The sequence below is a fragment of the Oryctolagus cuniculus genome, chromosome 18, assembly GCF_051225735.1.
Source record: "Oryctolagus cuniculus isolate XC-2025 breed Fujian yellow rabbit chromosome 18, ASM5122573v1, whole genome shotgun sequence".
Classification (NCBI taxonomy): domain Eukaryota; kingdom Metazoa; phylum Chordata; class Mammalia; order Lagomorpha; family Leporidae; genus Oryctolagus; species Oryctolagus cuniculus.
In genome coordinates this window covers 1,596,730-1,613,555 of record NC_142884.1, presented here as the reverse complement: position 1 = coordinate 1,613,555, position 16,826 = coordinate 1,596,730, and the positions used below count along the sequence as shown (strand labels likewise).

At 47.8% G+C, this 16,826-nt stretch overlaps 2 protein-coding genes across 9 annotated transcripts in view; one reads left to right on the top strand and one right to left on the bottom strand.

Moving 5' to 3' along the window:
• Nucleotides 1-878: 878 nt before the first annotated feature.
• Nucleotides 879-7,689, bottom strand: DUXA (double homeobox A). Of its 5 annotated transcripts, none has more exons than XM_089319997.1 (6): nt 7,556-7,689; nt 4,735-4,901; nt 4,406-4,520; nt 3,601-3,776; nt 1,869-1,973; nt 879-1,268 (listed from the first exon to the last, which is right to left on the bottom strand). In XM_089319997.1, exons 1-5 carry the CDS (start codon nt 7,578-7,580, stop codon nt 1,881-1,883), a joined length of 576 nt encoding a protein of 191 aa, XP_089176123.1. In that variant the 5' UTR covers nt 7,581-7,689; the 3' UTR covers nt 879-1,268; nt 1,869-1,880. The 5 variants fall into 5 exon arrangements, with proteins under 5 accessions (XP_089176123.1, XP_089176126.1, XP_089176125.1 ...); XM_089320000.1 differs by having other exon boundaries at nt 3,601-3,761; XM_089319999.1 differs by having other exon boundaries at nt 4,406-4,508.
• Nucleotides 7,690-9,562: 1,873 nt separating this feature from the next.
• Nucleotides 9,563-16,826, top strand: part of LOC100343611 (uncharacterized) — an 11,019-nt gene continuing 3,755 nt past the window's right edge. Inside the window, exons 1-3 of one of the 4 annotated variants that reach the window (XM_089319955.1) lie at nt 9,563-10,606; nt 12,031-12,157; nt 16,204-16,283. Coding sequence is in view for 3 of the 4 variants with exons in the window: in XM_017337903.4 (XP_017193392.2) it covers nt 10,571-10,606; nt 12,031-12,157; nt 16,188-16,283 (259 nt within the window). In the remaining variant the exon portion in view is untranslated. Of the gene's footprint in view, nt 10,703-12,030; nt 12,158-14,864; nt 14,948-16,187; nt 16,284-16,826 lie in introns of those variants that run through there. The other 3 variants (XM_017337903.4, XM_089319953.1, XM_070063446.2) reach the window with 3 other exon arrangements.

Genomic DNA, 16,826 nt, shown 5'->3' with positions numbered 1-16,826 from the left:
CTATTGGTTCACCTCCCAAATGGCTGCAACAACCACAGCTGGGCCAGGCCAAATCCAGGAGCCTGGAGCTTCATCTGGGTCTCCCAAGTGGGTGGCAGGAGTCCAAGGACTTGGGCCATCCTCCACTGATTTTCCATGTACATTAGAAGGAAGCTGGATCAGAAGTGGTGAAGCCAAGACTTGAAGCAGCACTCAGGTATGGGATGCTGGCATCACTGGTGGCAGGTTACCACAATGCTAACCCCATGGAGTAGATTTTAGCCACTTGATTAAGATGGAACCAGCCAGGTTTCTCCACTGCACAATGATCAGCTTTCCTTTTGTAATCAGTAAGCATGTATGAGGAGATTCTTTGAGATAATGTACGTACCTTGTTATTCACACTTTAAGATTTTTTAAAAAGATTTTTATTTATTTATTTGAGAGATAGTTACAGACAGAAGGAGAGACAGAGATAAAGGTCTTCCATCCACTGGTTCACTCCCCAAATGACTACAGTGGCCAGAGCTGTGCCAATCCAAAGCCAGGAGCCAGAAGCTTCTGGGTCTTCCACATGATTGCAGGGGCCCAAGGACTTGGGCCATCTTCTACTGCTTTCCTAGGCCATAGCAGAGAACTGGATCAGAAGAGAAGCAGCCGAGACACGAACTGGAGCCTATGTGGGATGCTGGTGCCACAGGCAGAGGCTTAGCTTATTAGGCCAAACTTTAAGATTTTTAAATATCAATTTATGCTTTTTGCCTGCATCAATAATTATTGTGATGATTGAAAAAATTACTAGATTTATTTTCATTTTTAAGAAGATTTATTTATTAGCATTAGAGAGGTAGAGACACAGAGAAAAAAAGAGATCCTCCATCTGCTTTTTCACTCTCCAAATGGCTGCAATGGCCAGAACTGGGCCAGGCTGAAGCCAGGAGCCTGAAACTATCCAGGTCTTGCATATGGAAAGCAAGGGCCCAAGCCCTTGGGCCATCCTCTGCTGCTTTCTTAGGAACGTTAGCAGGGAGCTGTATCTGAAGAGGAGAGGCTGGGACTTGAACCGGTGAACTATGGAATGCTGGCATAGCAGTGTGGCTTTACTCCGGCATCACAACACTGGCTCCTATTAGATTCATTTGCATTGTCTCGATGTCTGGTGAATTCTGAAACCAGGATGGGTCAGTCAGACTGTGTAGTTTCTCTTGTATTTGCCTCCTGAAGTCCTGTTTACTGTTTCTTGAAGGTTTATCTTGAACTCTCAGTGAAAAGGTAGATTTCTTGAAAGACTGTGAGAGAAATGTAGGGCTCAGGTTGATTATATCAAATATATTGAATTTGTCTTTATGTCTATAATGTTCTGACTACAGAGAAAACAGTTGCTAATGAAGGGGTACCATTTTATGTACCTTCCATACCTAAGGAGGAAAGATAGAAGAGAAAATCTTACAGGCCAATTTATATTCAGATGTGGAAGGCAACCAGTCCCCACTTGCCAATCCAATATGGAAGCCATTACCTCCTTAGAAAGCCATGCCCCATCCTGCCCCTAGGAAAACCCAGCTGAGGATCTACAACTCCATTTCCTCATTCTTACCATCAACAAAAATTTGAGCATTTACTATGCAACCAGGTACTGAGGAGACATCAGTGAAAAAAAAAATCCACATCTAAGTAGGACTGGACTTATGGGAAAAGAGGGCGATGGAATTCCTTGGAAGATCCACAGACTTGGAAAGTCTTTAAGGACTGTGACTAATCTCCTGACTCTGGGGAGCCAGATAAGGTGTGGAAATATCCCGCACCTCCCAAGAGAACTCCTGCATGGAAGCAATAGATACCCAAGAGACTCCTCCTATGAACTGAATTAGGTAAAAGAGGCCGGTTACCTTGAAGCAGTCTCAGTGTTCTTCCCCTGGGTCTTGTTCTAAGAGCTCATTAGATTTCCTTTTTCTCTGGATATTGAATCTATTTCTCCGGTTTTGAAACCAAATCTAAGCCAGAACAAATGTATTTAGTGAAAATAACAGATGCTGCATGAAACTCACCATTTTTTTTCTTAATGTATAGGAGAGGGGTGGTTCATTTTAGGACTAATCTCAATATCATTATTGACATTTCAGGTGACACCTGTGAAAGTCTATGAAATCTGAGAATAGGACACAAAATTGTGGACCTCACATCCAGTCCATTCCTAAACTGGTGATGGGTTGTGTATCTATCCTGATAGTCTCCATGGCCCCTATTACAAGGGTTGGCCTTTTTTTTTTTTTTAAAGGTTTATTTATGGCCGGCGCCGTGGCTCAATAGGCTAATCCTCTGCCTGCGGCACCGGCACACCAGGTCTAGTCCCAGTCGGGGCACCAGATTCTGTCCCTGTTGCTCCTCTTCCAGTCCAGCTCTCTGCTATGGCCCGGGAGTGCAGTGGAGGATGGCCCAAGTGCTTGGGCCCTGCACCCGCTTGGGAGACAAGGAGAAGCACCTGGCTCCTGGCTTTGGATCAACATGGTGCGCTGGCCACAGCGCACCAGCCGCAGCGGCCATTGGGGGGGTGAACCAATGGAAAAGGAAGACCTTTCTCTCTGTCTTTCTCTCTCACTGTCCACTCTGCCTGTCAATAAATAAATAAATAAATAAAATATTTGTTTATTTATTTGAAAATCAGTTACACAGAGAAAGGAGAGGCAGAGAGAGAGGTCTTCCATCCGTCCGATGGTTCACTCCCCAGATGGCTGCGACGGCCTGAGCTGCGCCGATCCGAAGCCAGGAGCCAGGAACTTCTTCTGGGTCTCCTATGTGGGTGCAGGGGCCCAAGGACTTGGGCCATCCTCCACTACTTTCCCGGGCCTGGAAAGAGAGCTGGACTGGAAGAGGAGCAGCCGGGACTAGAACTGGTGCCCATATGGGATGCCGGCACTTCAGGCCAGGGCATTAACTCACTGAGCCACAGCGCTGACCCTGGGTCAGCCTTTTTCTAAAGTGCAGTTCTGTATTGCAGTGCTGTCTTTTCCCTGAAATCCTTTCAATCTTTACATTTTCCCTTGAAAAATGCTTATGTCACTCAAGATCTTTAGTAGAGTAACATTCTAGAAAGACATTCTTCATCTGCAAGACCTAATTAATTTATATTCCTTGTCTGTGCCCATAAATTCTATATAGATATATATATATATATTCTATGTATATATTTGCATATAAAACATAGAAACTAATACAGTATAATTTGTAAAATATAACTTCAAATACACTCATGCTTGTATCAATGCATTCTGATAAAATTATTTTAGGATTAATCAGGAATGAATCCTTGAGCAGGCCTCCACATTTCTCTGAGCTAAATGTTAGATCTCTAAAGTGGACAGAATAATTCCAGTCTCAAGGGAAAATTAGAAAGGCTGCAGGGTAAAATAGATATAAAGATTTTTGCCAAGTGCCTAACTAATATTCAATGTTTACTCATTCATTCATCTCATTCCTAGTGTCATATGCTCAGTACTGTTCAGGTCACAATGGATACAACATTGATATTGAAAGGTAGAACAGCCCACGGCCAATGTGGCTTCCCGGTCTATGCATCTCAATATCTAGGAGGTGGAGCAGCCACAACTCTGTATCACTTACTTGGATTCTTGACTCAGGAACCCCAATTTCTTTGGCAAGTTGTTCTCTGGAATCAATTCCTGGGTAAGGGTTGCTCATAAATGCCTTGATGAGGGTGTGCAGTTGAGAGGAGCTGTAGTTGGTACGACACCGTCTGGATTCTCTTTGTACAGTAGAAGGATCTAGAGAGGATGGGTCTAGGAACATTTCAGGGGTTACTTTGCATATTTAAATATGGAAACCAATCATCTTGTCCCTCTCCATCCAATTTGTAACCTGCTTTCTCTCCCTGAGAGGACTTTGTCCCGATCCCACTCCAGATAAGATTCTAGAGGAGATGCCGATAATGTGTCTGGGCTACTGGACTTGAGCTGAATAGAAGTAGCAGGGGGCAGGATGAGGGGGTTCTCAGAAGGTCCAAGAACAGGACAGAGAACTTCCTGGGTCATGTTGAACCCTTTGTCAACAGAAGACCTAAATGGAAGACCATGCGGGACGGAACAGCCTTACTACTCAAGACAGTAGTTAGCCCTGCTATAGAGGCCAAGTTGGGAACAACATTGGAGCAGGCTATTTAGTTTTCTGTTAGCCATAATGGTACATATTAATGGGGTGCAGTGCATATGTACATATGTACCATATGTACAGCTCAAATCATGGTTATCACTCTACATCTGAGTTGGATTGAATGGATATTTTCCTAGTGTTACATAGCACAAGGGGGTTAACTTTCGTTCACAATAGCCTATTACGTATTTTATGAGCAAATAGAAGAATGACACTCTGAATTCCAAATCATTAAGTAATGTCAAAGAAAGCTATTTACTTTGAATCTCTTCTTGAGGACAGTCTTCTCCATGGCCTTGGCTTGATTCTAAAGCTTCCTTAAGCTCTGGTGTTTTCTGGAATCGATGTCGTGCTCTTCGATTCTGAAACCAAACCTAAGAAGACTATGACTTAGAGAGAGTAGAAAGTTCACCGTATTTCCTCCCACCTCCTGTGTTGTGAAGTGAGACTAAGAGCAACATCTTTTTCAGTCAGGAACCTGAGTGTGAAGCTACTCCAAAGATTTAGCACACTGGTTTGTAATATGTGCTCACTCAATGCTTTTTCCCTTCTACTTCTACCCTTGGAGATATAGAGTGCATGACTGACCTGGATTCTTGACTCTTCAGTGTTGATTTCGGAAGCAAGTTTTTGTTTGGTAGCATAGCCAGGGTATGGTTTTTGGTTGAAGGCATTGATGAGGATTTTCAGTTGTTCTTCTGTGAATCTTGTGCGACTGCGCCTATAATTTTTTGATAGCTTCTCTGTGGAAAGAACTGTAGAAGGACTTAACAGCCAATTTAGATACTCAAATTTCAGTTCAAGGTGCCCCTCATTTCCTTTTCCCATTTGGAATCCCAGAACCCACAGAACCATACTCATTCCATGATAAAGACCCTGAACATACAAAGTCAATTTTCCAACTGTCCCCACTGATCTAAATGCCATGACTTGGGAATCTGGGTCCTGTTCTGAAAAACTGATAGTTTTTTTTTCATATAGATTAGGAGAAATGAGTCAAGATAATGCATATCATTACAGCGATGAAATGAAGAGTCTATGACACAAGCACCCTCAAGTTTTCTGGTCAAAATTGCTTGGCAGATTTTTTTAAATAAGTTTAGCTATCTGGTATTTTTTAAAAGATTTTATTTTTATTTATTTGAAAAGTAGAGTTACAGACAGTGAGAGGAAGAGACAGAGAGAAAGGTCTTCCTTCCGTTGATTCACTCCCCAATGGCCACGATGGCCAGAGCTGTGCCAATCCGAAGCCAGGAGCCAGGTGTTTCTTCCTGGTCTCCCATGTGGGTGCAGAGGCCCAAGGTCTTGGACCATCTACCACTGCTTTCCCAGGCCATAGCAGAGAGCTGGATAGGAAGTGGAGCACCCGGTACCTGAACTGGCACCCATATGGGATGCCGGTACTGCAGGCAGTAGCTTTACCCGCTACACCACAGCACTGGCCCCGCTGCTCCACTTCTGATCCAGCTCCCTGCTAATGTGCCTGGGAAAGCAGCAGATGATGGCCCAGTTCTTTGTGCCCCTGCCACCCATGTGAGAGACCCAGAAGTTCTTGGGTCAGACGTAGCTGTTGTAGCCATTTGGGAAATAAACCAGCAGATGGAAGATCCCTATCTCTCCTTATTTTCTGCCTTTAAAAAGAAAAACTAAAAAGTAAAAGAAAATAAATACAATATAATAGATCAGAAAGGAAATATTTTGGGGTCCGCATGTGGTTTAACAGATTAAGCCACTGCCTGCAATGTCAGCATTACTTATGGGCACCAGTTCGAGTCCTGGATGCTTCACTTCCAATCCAGCTCCTTGCTAATGAGCTTGGGAAAGCAGCAGAGGATAGCTCAAGTCCTTGGGTCCCTGAACCCACATGGGAGACCCAGAAGAAGCTCCTGGCTCCTGGTTTCAGACTGGCCCTGCTCTGCCCATTGCAGCCATTTGGGGAGTGAACCAGTGGATGGAGTTCCTCTCTCTCTCTCTCTTTCTCTCTTTGCCTCTCTGTAACTTTGCCTTTGAAATAAATAAATCTTTTTTTAAAGATTTATTTTATTTATAATTTGAAAGTCAGAGTTAGAGAGAGAGAGAGGTCTTCCATCTGATGGTTCACTCCCCAATTGGCCACAACAGTTGGAGCTGCACTGGATCTGAAGCCAGGAGTCAGGAGCTTCTTCTGGGTCTCCCATGTGGATGCAGGGGCCCAAGGACTTGGGCCATCTTCTGCTGCTTTCTCAGACCATAGTAGAGAGGTGGATAGGAAGTGGAGCAGCCGGGACTAGAACAGGCGGCCATATGGGATGCTGGCACTTCAGGCCAGGGCGTTAACCCACTGCACCACAGCGTCGGCCCCAATAAATAAATCTTAAAAAAAAAAGTTGAATATTTCTATGGGAAAGAACGAAAGTGGCAAGTAGAGAGTGCAGGGGTGAAATCAGAATTCTAAATGCAGTAGTTAAGGAGGGGCTTACTGAGAAAATGACATGAGCAGACTCTTTAGAAGCGATTTATTTTATCCACTCCCCAGATGGCCACAACAGCCAGAGCTGAGCCGATCCGAAGCCAGGAGCCAGGAGCTTCCTCCGGGTCTCCCACGTGGGTGCAGGGGCCCAAGGACTTGGGCCACCTTCTACTGTTTTCCCAGGCCATGGCAGAGAGCTGGATCAGTAGTGGAGTGGCTGGGGCACGAACTGGCACCCATATGGGATGCTGGCATTTCAGGCCAGGGCTTTAACCCACAGCATCACAGCACCGGCCCTAACCTCTGAATTTTGTAATGCTTCCTACAGCTGCTTTTGATAGTGCATCTGCCTCTCTCTTACTTTCCATCCGTACCTCCCTTGCCTCTTTCCTTATGAAGCAAAAATTTGTCTCATTTAGTTCTTGAATATCTGTACCTGTCTAAAGTCCCAGTGCCCAAATACACAGAAAATAGTATTTGTTCAACTTTTTCCCCTTTTACCAGCAGTTATTTCTAAGGTTTAAAAATGCAATTTCTAAGTAAATAAATAAAAAATAAATGCAATTGCTGGGGCCAACACTGAGGCACACTGAGTTAAAGCCCTGATTCTAGTCCTGGCTGCTCCACTTCTGATCCAGCTCTCTACAATGGCCTGGGAAAGCAGTGAAAGATGACCCACGTGCTTGGGCCCCTGCACCCACGTGGAAGACCTGGAGGAAGCTCCTGGCTCCTGGCTTCGGATCGGCTCAGCTCCAACCATGGCAACTATTCGGGGAGTGAAGCAGCAGATGGAAGACCTCTCTCTGTCTGTCTCTACCTCTCTCTGTAACTCTGTCTTTCAAATAAATAAAATAAATCTTTTTTAAAAATGCAATTTCTACAACTGACAAGCCCAGTCGTGGTTAGCCCAATTTCTTCCTCCTGTCGAGAAAAGTGCAGTCAAACGTGAAAGGAACTTACCATTTGAAGAGTTGTCTTCGGCCATGTTGGAAGACAATCACAGTGTCTAAGTGTCTGTCTAGGACACAAACCAAGGAGCATGGCTTTTATAGGATTAGCCCAGATGGCCCCACCCATTTCTTTAATCATTTGGGTAAATCTCATCATCCACAGCAATTGTAAGAGTACTTGAATCAAATGGTAATATCATCATTTCTTAAAGGGCTTTTCTTTATCTAAAAAAGGTCTTGATAGGCTTTCTTCAATAAACAGATTTAATAATTTATACCAATGCCTGCATCTAAATCATCTCAGGAACAGTTCTGAGTGCTATTACCTGTACACGTCTTGTTTGCAGTGTTTATTGTATACTTAAAAAAATATACCAGGACCAATGTGGTGTAAGGGGGTAAAGCATCTGTCTGCAGCACCAGCATCCCATATGGGCGCTGATTCTAGTTCTGGCTGCTCCACTTCTGATCCAGCTCTCTGCTAATGGCCTGGGAAAAGCAGTGGGAAATGGCCCAAGTACTTGAGTTTCTGCCACCCACATGAGAGACCAGGAAAAAGCTCCTGGCTCCTGGCTTCAGCCTGATCCAGCCCTGGCCATTGTGGCCATCTGGGGAGCAAACCAGAAAGCCGATGAAAGATTCTCTCTCTCTCTCTTTCTCCCTCCCCCTCCCTCCCTCCCTTCCTCCCTATATAACTCTGATTTTCAAATAAAGTTAACCTTTAAAAAAAATCTCATTAATCTACAGGACAAAACTGTCACTTGTGGGATGAACTTTAAGAAAAATGCATTTCTTTAAAAATGTAAAGCAACAGAGAGAGGGAAAGAGAAAGATGTTTCATCTGTTGGTTCCTCCCCAAATGATCACAGTGGTAGTCTGGGCTATGTTGAAGCCAAGAGCCAGGAACTCCATCCAGGTCTCCCGTGTGTGGCAGGATCCCAGGCAGTTGGACCATCTTCTGGTGCTTTCCTAAGCACACTAGCAGGAGGCTGAATCTGAAGGAGAGAAACAGTAATGGAGGCTCTGACACACCGATAATGGATACTGACATCATGAGCAGCAGTTTAACCTGCTGTGCCACAACACTGGCCTCTATAATTTTAAAATTGCTTTTACACAGGCTTTACCTATCTATTGAAGCAGTGACTTTTTCTTTGTAAATTAAAAGTATTCTTGCTTATTACAGTTCTGCAACTCTTAATAATGGGACTACATTCATTTTGGCATTGTGTGACCATCATAGAGTGTACTTACATAAATAAGCTTCCGTAAAGCAAAGGAAACCATGAAAAGCCAACCTAGGGACTGGCATCATGGCATAACAGGTAAAACTGCCACATGCAGCACTGGTATCCCATATGGGTGCCAGTTTGAGTCCCTGTTGATCCACTTCCCATCCAGCTCCCTTTTAATGTGCCTGGGAAAGCAGTGGAGGATGGCCCAAGTGCTTGAGTCACTGAACCCATGTGGGAGACCTGGAAGAAGCTCCTAGCTCCTGGCTTTGGTCTGACTCAGCCCTGGTTGCTGTGGCCATTTGAGGCATGAACCAGCAGATGGAAGAGAGCTCTCTCTCTCGCTCACTTGCTCTCCCCCCCCCCATCTGTAACTTTCAAATAAATAGGTAAATGTTGGGGCCAGCACAGTGGCACAGTAGGCTAATCCTCTGCCTGGGGCGCCAGCATCCCATATGGGCGCCGGTTCTAGTCCCGGCTGCTCCTCTTCCAACCCAGCTCTCTGCCTGGGAAAGCAGTAGAAAATGGCCCAAGACCTTGGGCCCCTGCATCCACAGGAGAGACCAGGAAGAAGCACCTGGCTCCTGGCTTCAGATCAGTGCAGCTCTGACCCTTTCGGCCATTGGGGAGTGAACCAATGGATGGAAGACCTCTCTCTCTCTGTCTCTCCCTTTCATTGTCTGTAACTCTACCTCTCAAATAAATCTTTTAAAAAATAATAAAACAAATAAATAGGTAAATGTTAAAAAAAAAAAAAAAACAGGGCAAATGGAGAACAAGACACAATGAGTTTTAATAACGTTTACCAGAGGACACACTCATGGTTGCTTTTCTGATCATGTTGGTAACATGGCAGGAATCTGTGGAAAAGGATGCAGGTGCCTGTGGTTCTGATCTCTTTGGTTCTTGTCTCACGACCACGGAGAATGAAGAGCATGGACAAGGAAGGGCAGGCACAGAAGCAAAGTTTATCGAAGAAAGACAAAGCCCTCCCGTGAGGAACGGGCCTCCAATGGAGTAAAGGAAGCTGTCTCGGGGTTTAAATCCTTTGGGCTACGAGGAAGCTTGTACAGGGTTTTGCAAATTTGTCATTTAGCCGTCAGTGACTTTCTCATTGCTGGGGAGTTGATATCTGGAGCTGTACAAGTCCAGCTGTAACCACATCTTGCTTTGTTTTCAGTTTCTCTCTCTTGATTTTGAGTAGTGAGGCTTTTGGATGGTGTCGCCGTTGCTCCTCGGTCCCCGCTCTCCCCGTAGTGAACACCGAGATGAGCCGGATACGGAGCGGCGCTCCGGTCCTGGCGCACCTTTCATCCCAAGGGAGACAGGCTGGTTAAGGTATCCCTCAGGTCGTTGGACATCGCATGGAAACTACATTACCCAGAAGTCTGTGCATCGAGCACGTGGCCCGCGCTCGGCCAATGACGGCCCGGGACAGAGGCGCTTCCTGTGGCTCAGGGAGGCAGGGGCGGGACTTCTGGGTTGCTGCCCTCCGACGCCATTTACCCCTACGCTTTGGTTCCCTGCAGTGTTGAGTCGCTGAGTATTCGGGCTGGGCGCCCTTTTCGGGCTTCTTTTCGGAACCTAGTGAGGAAATCCCCTCCGCACCTTTGCACAAATCGAGGCCTTCCAGGGAGGGCGTGTCCCCGGCTCTCCCGCCCTCCAGCCTCGCAGTCGCCGAGGGCAGCGCCCTGCGCCGGGTGCGCACCTTCCACCGGGGAGGCGGCGGCCGCGAGTGCGTCTGTCAGCTGGGTCGCAGGGCGCCGGCTGCACCGACCGCCCAGGGTCCCGTGATGGCGGCCGTGGCGTCCCTGACAGACCAGACGCCGGTGAGTGGACGCTGATTCCACAGCTGCTGTCTGGCGGGGCGGAGACGGTTCCTGGGGGCCGGGCCCGGCCTCGCTCCTGGCTTTCTCTCTGCTGCGGTTCGTGTTGCCAGTGGGGCTGCCTTGTGGTTTAATTTAACCCTGGTCTTAAAGGTTGTTGGGCGAAAGAACGAGCGATGCTTCCCTCGGCTTCTGCCGTCATACTTAGGCCAAGACTCGGGTCCCGCTCCGGCCTGCGGCGTGTGTTGGCTGTCTAGGTGGTGCTGTGGGGAGTCTGAGGGTGCCACGATGCCCTCCGGCCGCCGAGACGTTGAGAGTGAAATTGTGTCCCTTTCTTGCGTGTCCCCCCGCCCTCAGCCAGTGCCGGCATTGTGGCCCAAGGCTCTGGTTCTCACGGCACAGCCTGCGTGACTGTTGACCGCTTGCGTTCCGTGATTCTGCAGTGTTCTGGCCACAAGGACGAGTGCAATCAGGTCCCAGCAAGGAGAAAGGCTGCGGCTCCTTGTGGAGCTTCCCGGGGATCTGAGAGGCCCAGGCAGAGCCCCGATGGCGCGGGGCACTGCTGTGGGTCCTGCCCCTTCCTGGGAACACGCCAGCTCCTCCAAGGCTCCTCGTGGGGTCGGTCACCAGAGCTGTGCTGCTGCTGCCCGTGGTCGCAGTGCAGGCACAGGTGACTGGAATGGATTTAACAGCGAAAGCAAGTGGGACACTTCACAGGTTTCCCTAGATTCGTTTGGGTGGTGGGGGAAAACTGTGTTCAGATCCTGTCTGGTTGTAAATCTGTGCCTTTGAATGGTTGGTAGAGCACCTTTAGTCTGAGGTCTCCGCCTGTGACTTAAAATGGTGTTCCTGTCGGCCTGTGGGAGGCTTCATGAGCACCTTCATGAAGGTGCTGAGCATTGAATAATGGCTCTCAAAGCCTCCCAGCTGTCACTGGTAACTTGAGATGCAGAAATTAGGACTCTCAAAAATGGAGTGATGTCTCCGGAGTGTCATGTGTTGGCTTCCGGATTTTGGATTCGAACCCCAAGAGTCTGACATCAGCGCTGGGGAATTTTAGTCACTTTAACACGGAACGTGGAGCCTGCAGCTTGGGGCAGGCCTCTAGCGGAACCAGTGAGGCCCCGGTACTGCTGCTGTTAGCTCTATTACTGTCATTACCGTTATCACTGATTCCTCATTCCCTGACTGCCTAGCGCTCCTCTTGTTTGCATCTCGCATCTCTCCAGCTGTGTCCCTCGTCCCCTGTCGTCCTCTTATGGTTCTTGCATAGGAAGGTCTCTCTCAACACGACTACCTCTGCCGTCAGCCCACTGCAGAGTTAGGCTTTCGATTCTGTCTCCACCTTTTCCAGCAAAGCGAAGACAAGCTCTGCTCACGTTCAGCAGCTCACAGGCCAACACCACTGCCTGTTCTTGACTTCCCAGGTGCCTGTGACCTTTGAAGACGTGGCTGTGACTTTCACCCAGGAAGAGTGGAGGCAGCTGGACCCAGCTCAGCGGTCCTTGTACCAGGAGGTGATGCTAGAGAACTGTGGGCTCCTGGTCTCTCTAGGTAAGGGTTTCTACCTTCATCATAGAAGGAAACTGCAGCCTCCCTCAACTTACCCTCTGGCTTTCAGCCTAGCTAATAAAAAAGCTCCTGGATTAATCCCCGCCTCGCCCTGCCTGGCCTGCCCCTCCCCCAGTCCTTCCCACTGCTTCAGCCATTTTCCAACCTTACTTCCTTGCTGGTATCCCTGTGTCTTTTTTTTTTTTTTTTTTTTTTAAGAATTTATTTATTTATTTATTTGAAAGTCAGAGTTGAGAGAGAGAGAGGGGATTATTTTTTTTTTTTTTTTTTTTTTTTTTTTTTGGACAGGCAGAGTGGACAGTGAGAGAGAGACAGAGAGAAAGGTCTTCCTTTTCTGTTGGTTCACCCCCTAATGGCTGCTGTGGCTGGTGCGCTGCGCTGATCCAAAGCCAGGAGCCAGGTGCTTCCCCTGGTCTCCCATGAGGGTGCAGGGCCCAAGCACTTGGGCCATCCTCCACTGCACTCCTGGGCCACAGCAGAGAGCTGGCCTGGAAGAGGAGCAACCGGGACAGAATCTGGCGCCCCGACCGGGACTAGAACCTGGTGTGCCAGCGCTGCAAGTGGAAGATTAGCTTATTGAGCCTCGGAGCCGGCCTAGAGAGAGAGAGGGGACTTCTATCTGCTGGCTCATTCTCCAGATGGCCGAAATGGCTGGAGCTGCATCGATCTGAAGCCAGGAGCCAGGAGCTTCTTCCAGGTCTCCCATGTGGACACAGGGGCCCATGGACTTGGGCCATCTTCTGCTGCTTTCTCAGGCCATAGCAGAGAGCTGGATTGGAAGTGGAGCAGCCAGGACTCAAAACCAGTGCCCATATGGGATGCCTGCACTGCAGGCGGCAGCTTTACCCACTATACCAGAGCACTGGCCCCTAGGTCTATTAGGATCATAAAATTTTATGCCTTTTTTAAGTGCTTGGCACTTGATAAGTGAAACATATACTCAGGTATTGTCAGTAGTGTCTGTAACTGTGAAAGGAATAAGGAGTGTCTTGGGAAGGCCTTATTTTGTAGTAGTATTATGTGTAGAGCTGTGTGGTTAATTTATTTTTTGTCTGTGAGGCAGGTTTTATTACCTGGAAAAAAAGTTTTATACAGTGGTCTAGCAGTTCATAATAATTTTGAAAAACGAGACCTTTATTTTTTTGTTAAGGCATCCAGTGCTACAAGTTTGCAGTTTGGCCAAGTGTGTTTTACTATAGGCCTTGTCCTTTATCTAAGATTTCCTAGCTGAAGAATAGAAGGTGGCCGGCGCCACGGCTCACTAGGCTAATCCTCTGCCTGCAGCGCCAGCACACTGAGTTCTAGTCCTGGTTGGGGTGCCAGATTCTGTCCCGGTTGCTCCTCTTCCAGGCCAGCTCTCTGCTGTGGCCTGGGAGTGCAGTGGAGGATGGCCCAAGTGCTTGGGCCCTGCACCCGCATGGGAGACCAGGAGAAGCATCTGGCTCCTGGCTTCAGATCAGCGCGGTGCGCCGGCCACAGCGGCCACTGGAGGGTGAACCAACAGAAAAGGAAGACCTTTCTCTCTGTCTCTCTCACTGTCCACTCTGCCTGTTAAAAAAAAAAAAAAAAAGAAGGCTACAGTAATCCGTTAAACTCCCATGGTGTCTGATGGTTAGAACTGTCATTCACATAGTCTGAAATTCTTTTTTGTTCTCTCAGTTAAATCCCTGAGAGTTTGGGGAAGTGGTCACCTCCAGTACGTTTGCACATTGCTAGATTGAGTGTAGCTCATAGACCACCACTTCCTGCAGGGGGCACACAGGAGAGGACCCACACTGGATTCTGTCCCGTCTTCAGGAGGCCTGGGAAACCATGTGAAACTAGGAAGGTACTGTTTCCATGACCCAAAGCATGAAGAGCTGCTGGGTGTGTAGTATTATCAGTCATTTTTAAAAATGTATTTATTTATTTACTTGTTTGTTTGAAAGGCAGGGTAGGGGAAAGGGAAAACCAGAGAGAGCAAGAGAGAGTCCATAAGAGTCCATACAATGATTTACTCCCCCAAATGGCTGCAGTGGCCAGTGTTTAGTCAGGCCAAAGTCAGGAGCCTGGAACTCCATCTCAGTCTCCCACATGGGTGCAGGGGCGCAAGGATGTGGGCCATCTTCTACTGCTTTCCCAGGTACATTGGCAGGGAGCTGGACCAGAAGCAGAGCCATCGGGTCTGGAACCAGTGCTCATACAGGATGCTGGGATTGTAGGCAACCCCAATATTTCAGATTTTTAAATTTTCAGTGATCCCTGAAAGGCTAGTGTGTAGAGGCATCAAGTCTGCCCTGCCCCCTGCCCCCGAGGATGAGTCCCCCTCACCCGCCTGCCTGACCCAACACCACCTGCCACTCGGCCTCTGCTGCTGACCCACCGGGGCACTCTCAGCTGCCTTCTGTGGTGCTTGGAGAACACGATCTATAGCCAGATCCCTCATGTGGTCTCCCCCGTGGGTGCAGGGGCTTAAGGACCTGGGCCATCCTCCACTGCTTTCCCAGGCCATAGCAGAGAGCTGGGTTGGAAGTGGAGCAGCTGGGACTAGAACCAGCGCCCATATGGGATGCCAACGCTTCAGGCCAGGGTGTTAACCTGCTGTGCCACAGTGCCGGCCCCTGGTTTCTTCATCTATACAGTAGTGCTGATCACGATATAGACATCCTGGCTATGCTGTGGGGAAATTCATTTAGTTTATGACTTACAGGAAGAGAACTGTAAAACTTTGTTCGGGGCGAAAAAGACTTCAATCAGTGAAACTACATGCCTTGCATTGAATGAAATCAGTTGGTATGTTAAATATATCACTTTCTTACCCCATAAATTTATTTCAATTTGAAATGACATAATGTGTTGCTTGGTACATTTCCTAGAATGTGGTCACACTCAATAAATAGTAGTTTTTTATGTTTAAGAGGGAAAGTTCCACAGCAGGCAAAGTGGGATAATGACTAAGCACGCAGACTTAGAAGCTGCAGTTCATAAAAGTCTTCTTAAGAAATGACATTTGAGAGGATCCCCGAGGTATTAGAGTTAGCTGGAAGGAGCAAGGAAGAGGAGCAGACCTTGTTCAGCTAGAAGGATTGGTGTGTGCAAAGACCCTGAGGTGGGAGGAAGCATGAAACGGACAGAGCTGAGGACTGGCCCACCTCTTTGCCTGCCTGATCAGAGTCCAGTGCCAGGCATGAAGCAGACACAAGTGAACCTTGCTTGGGGATGACTGACGAATCCTGTGCTGTGGTTCAGGACATCCAGAGAAGCCAGCTGTGAGTCCTGGTGCTCCTGCTGTTGACTTCTCCACAGAGTCTTTGCTTCTGTTACCTCCGTGTCTGTCAATGTGTGTTTGACTGCACATGACAACCAGTTCAAACGGTCCTTGCTCTGTAAGAAAGGTGCTATATCACGTAGTAAGCCCAGAGCGGGGCTGGCCTCCGGTGGTGGTGGCTGCCATCTTCTGCTCCTTGTTACAAGCCTGAAGGAGCTTCCCGCACAGAAGTCCCAGGATGCTGCCGGGCAGCAGGAGCTTCCGACCCCTCCATTGATCCCTGCCTGGAAACAACACTTCCTCTAGGTGGTCAGTGTAGGGGACCTGGCCGCCTCAGACTGTGGAAGGTCAAGGAATGCAGCTCACAAGTTGGACGGTTTTTCAACTGTCCCTGGCCGCCAGAATCACCAAGAGGAGTTTTGAAATTCTAATGTTCAGGCCTCAAGACCAGAGATTTGGATGTGAACCAGACATCCAAGGAGGTATTGATATGCTGTGAGGTTGAGACTGACTTTCTGGACTAATTAGAAAAAGTTTTTCAGGAAAGAAGTGTAATTTTTCCAGAGTCTGCATCTGAACAGGTCTGGGATTTTAGAAAAAGGAAGCCGAAGTGAATACAGGTTGCCCACCCAGCTACCACTACGATCGACAGAGTATATTTGCACGTCACAGGATAGCATCTGTTCGTGTCGGTGGGAGCAGCTTCTAGACTAGATTTAGAGAAGTTACTTCTTTTCACAAAACGCCTGTGTGTACCCTGAACAGGATGTCCTGTTCCCAGACCTGAGCTGATCTGCCAGCTGGAGCGGGTGCAGGAGCCATGGACTCTGAAGAATGACCTCTCCCAAAGCTCTCGGTCAGGTAAGAGCTGAGATTGGGCAGAGGGAATCACTGGGTAGCTCTTGTTCTGTTGTGTTTTGCTTTCAGCATCTAGATTTTTATTAATGCAAGTTTTTAAAAACAAACATCTTTACCAGTATAGGGGGTTCGGGTAGAGCAAGGGAAAGGAATTCCGCTCTATTGCTAAGAAAGCTCCAGGTTCACCTGTCATGGATTTTCTAGTCCACCAGCAACTTGTCCTTAGAAATTTTATTTTTTAAAGATTTTTTTGTTTATTTGAAAGGCAGAGTTACAGAGAGGCAGAGGCAGAGAGAGACAGACAGGTCTTCCATCCACTGGTTCACTCCCCCAAATGGCTGCAACAGTTGGAGCTGGGCTGATCCGAAGCCAAGAGCCAGAAGCTTCTTCTGGGTCTCCCACGTGGGTGCAGGGGCCCAAACATTTGGGCCATCTTCCACTGTGTTCCCAGGCCATAGCAGAGAACTGGTTCGGAAGTAGAACAGCTGGGACTTGAACTGGCACCCATATGAGATGCCAGCACTGGCTATGCCACAGTACTAGCTC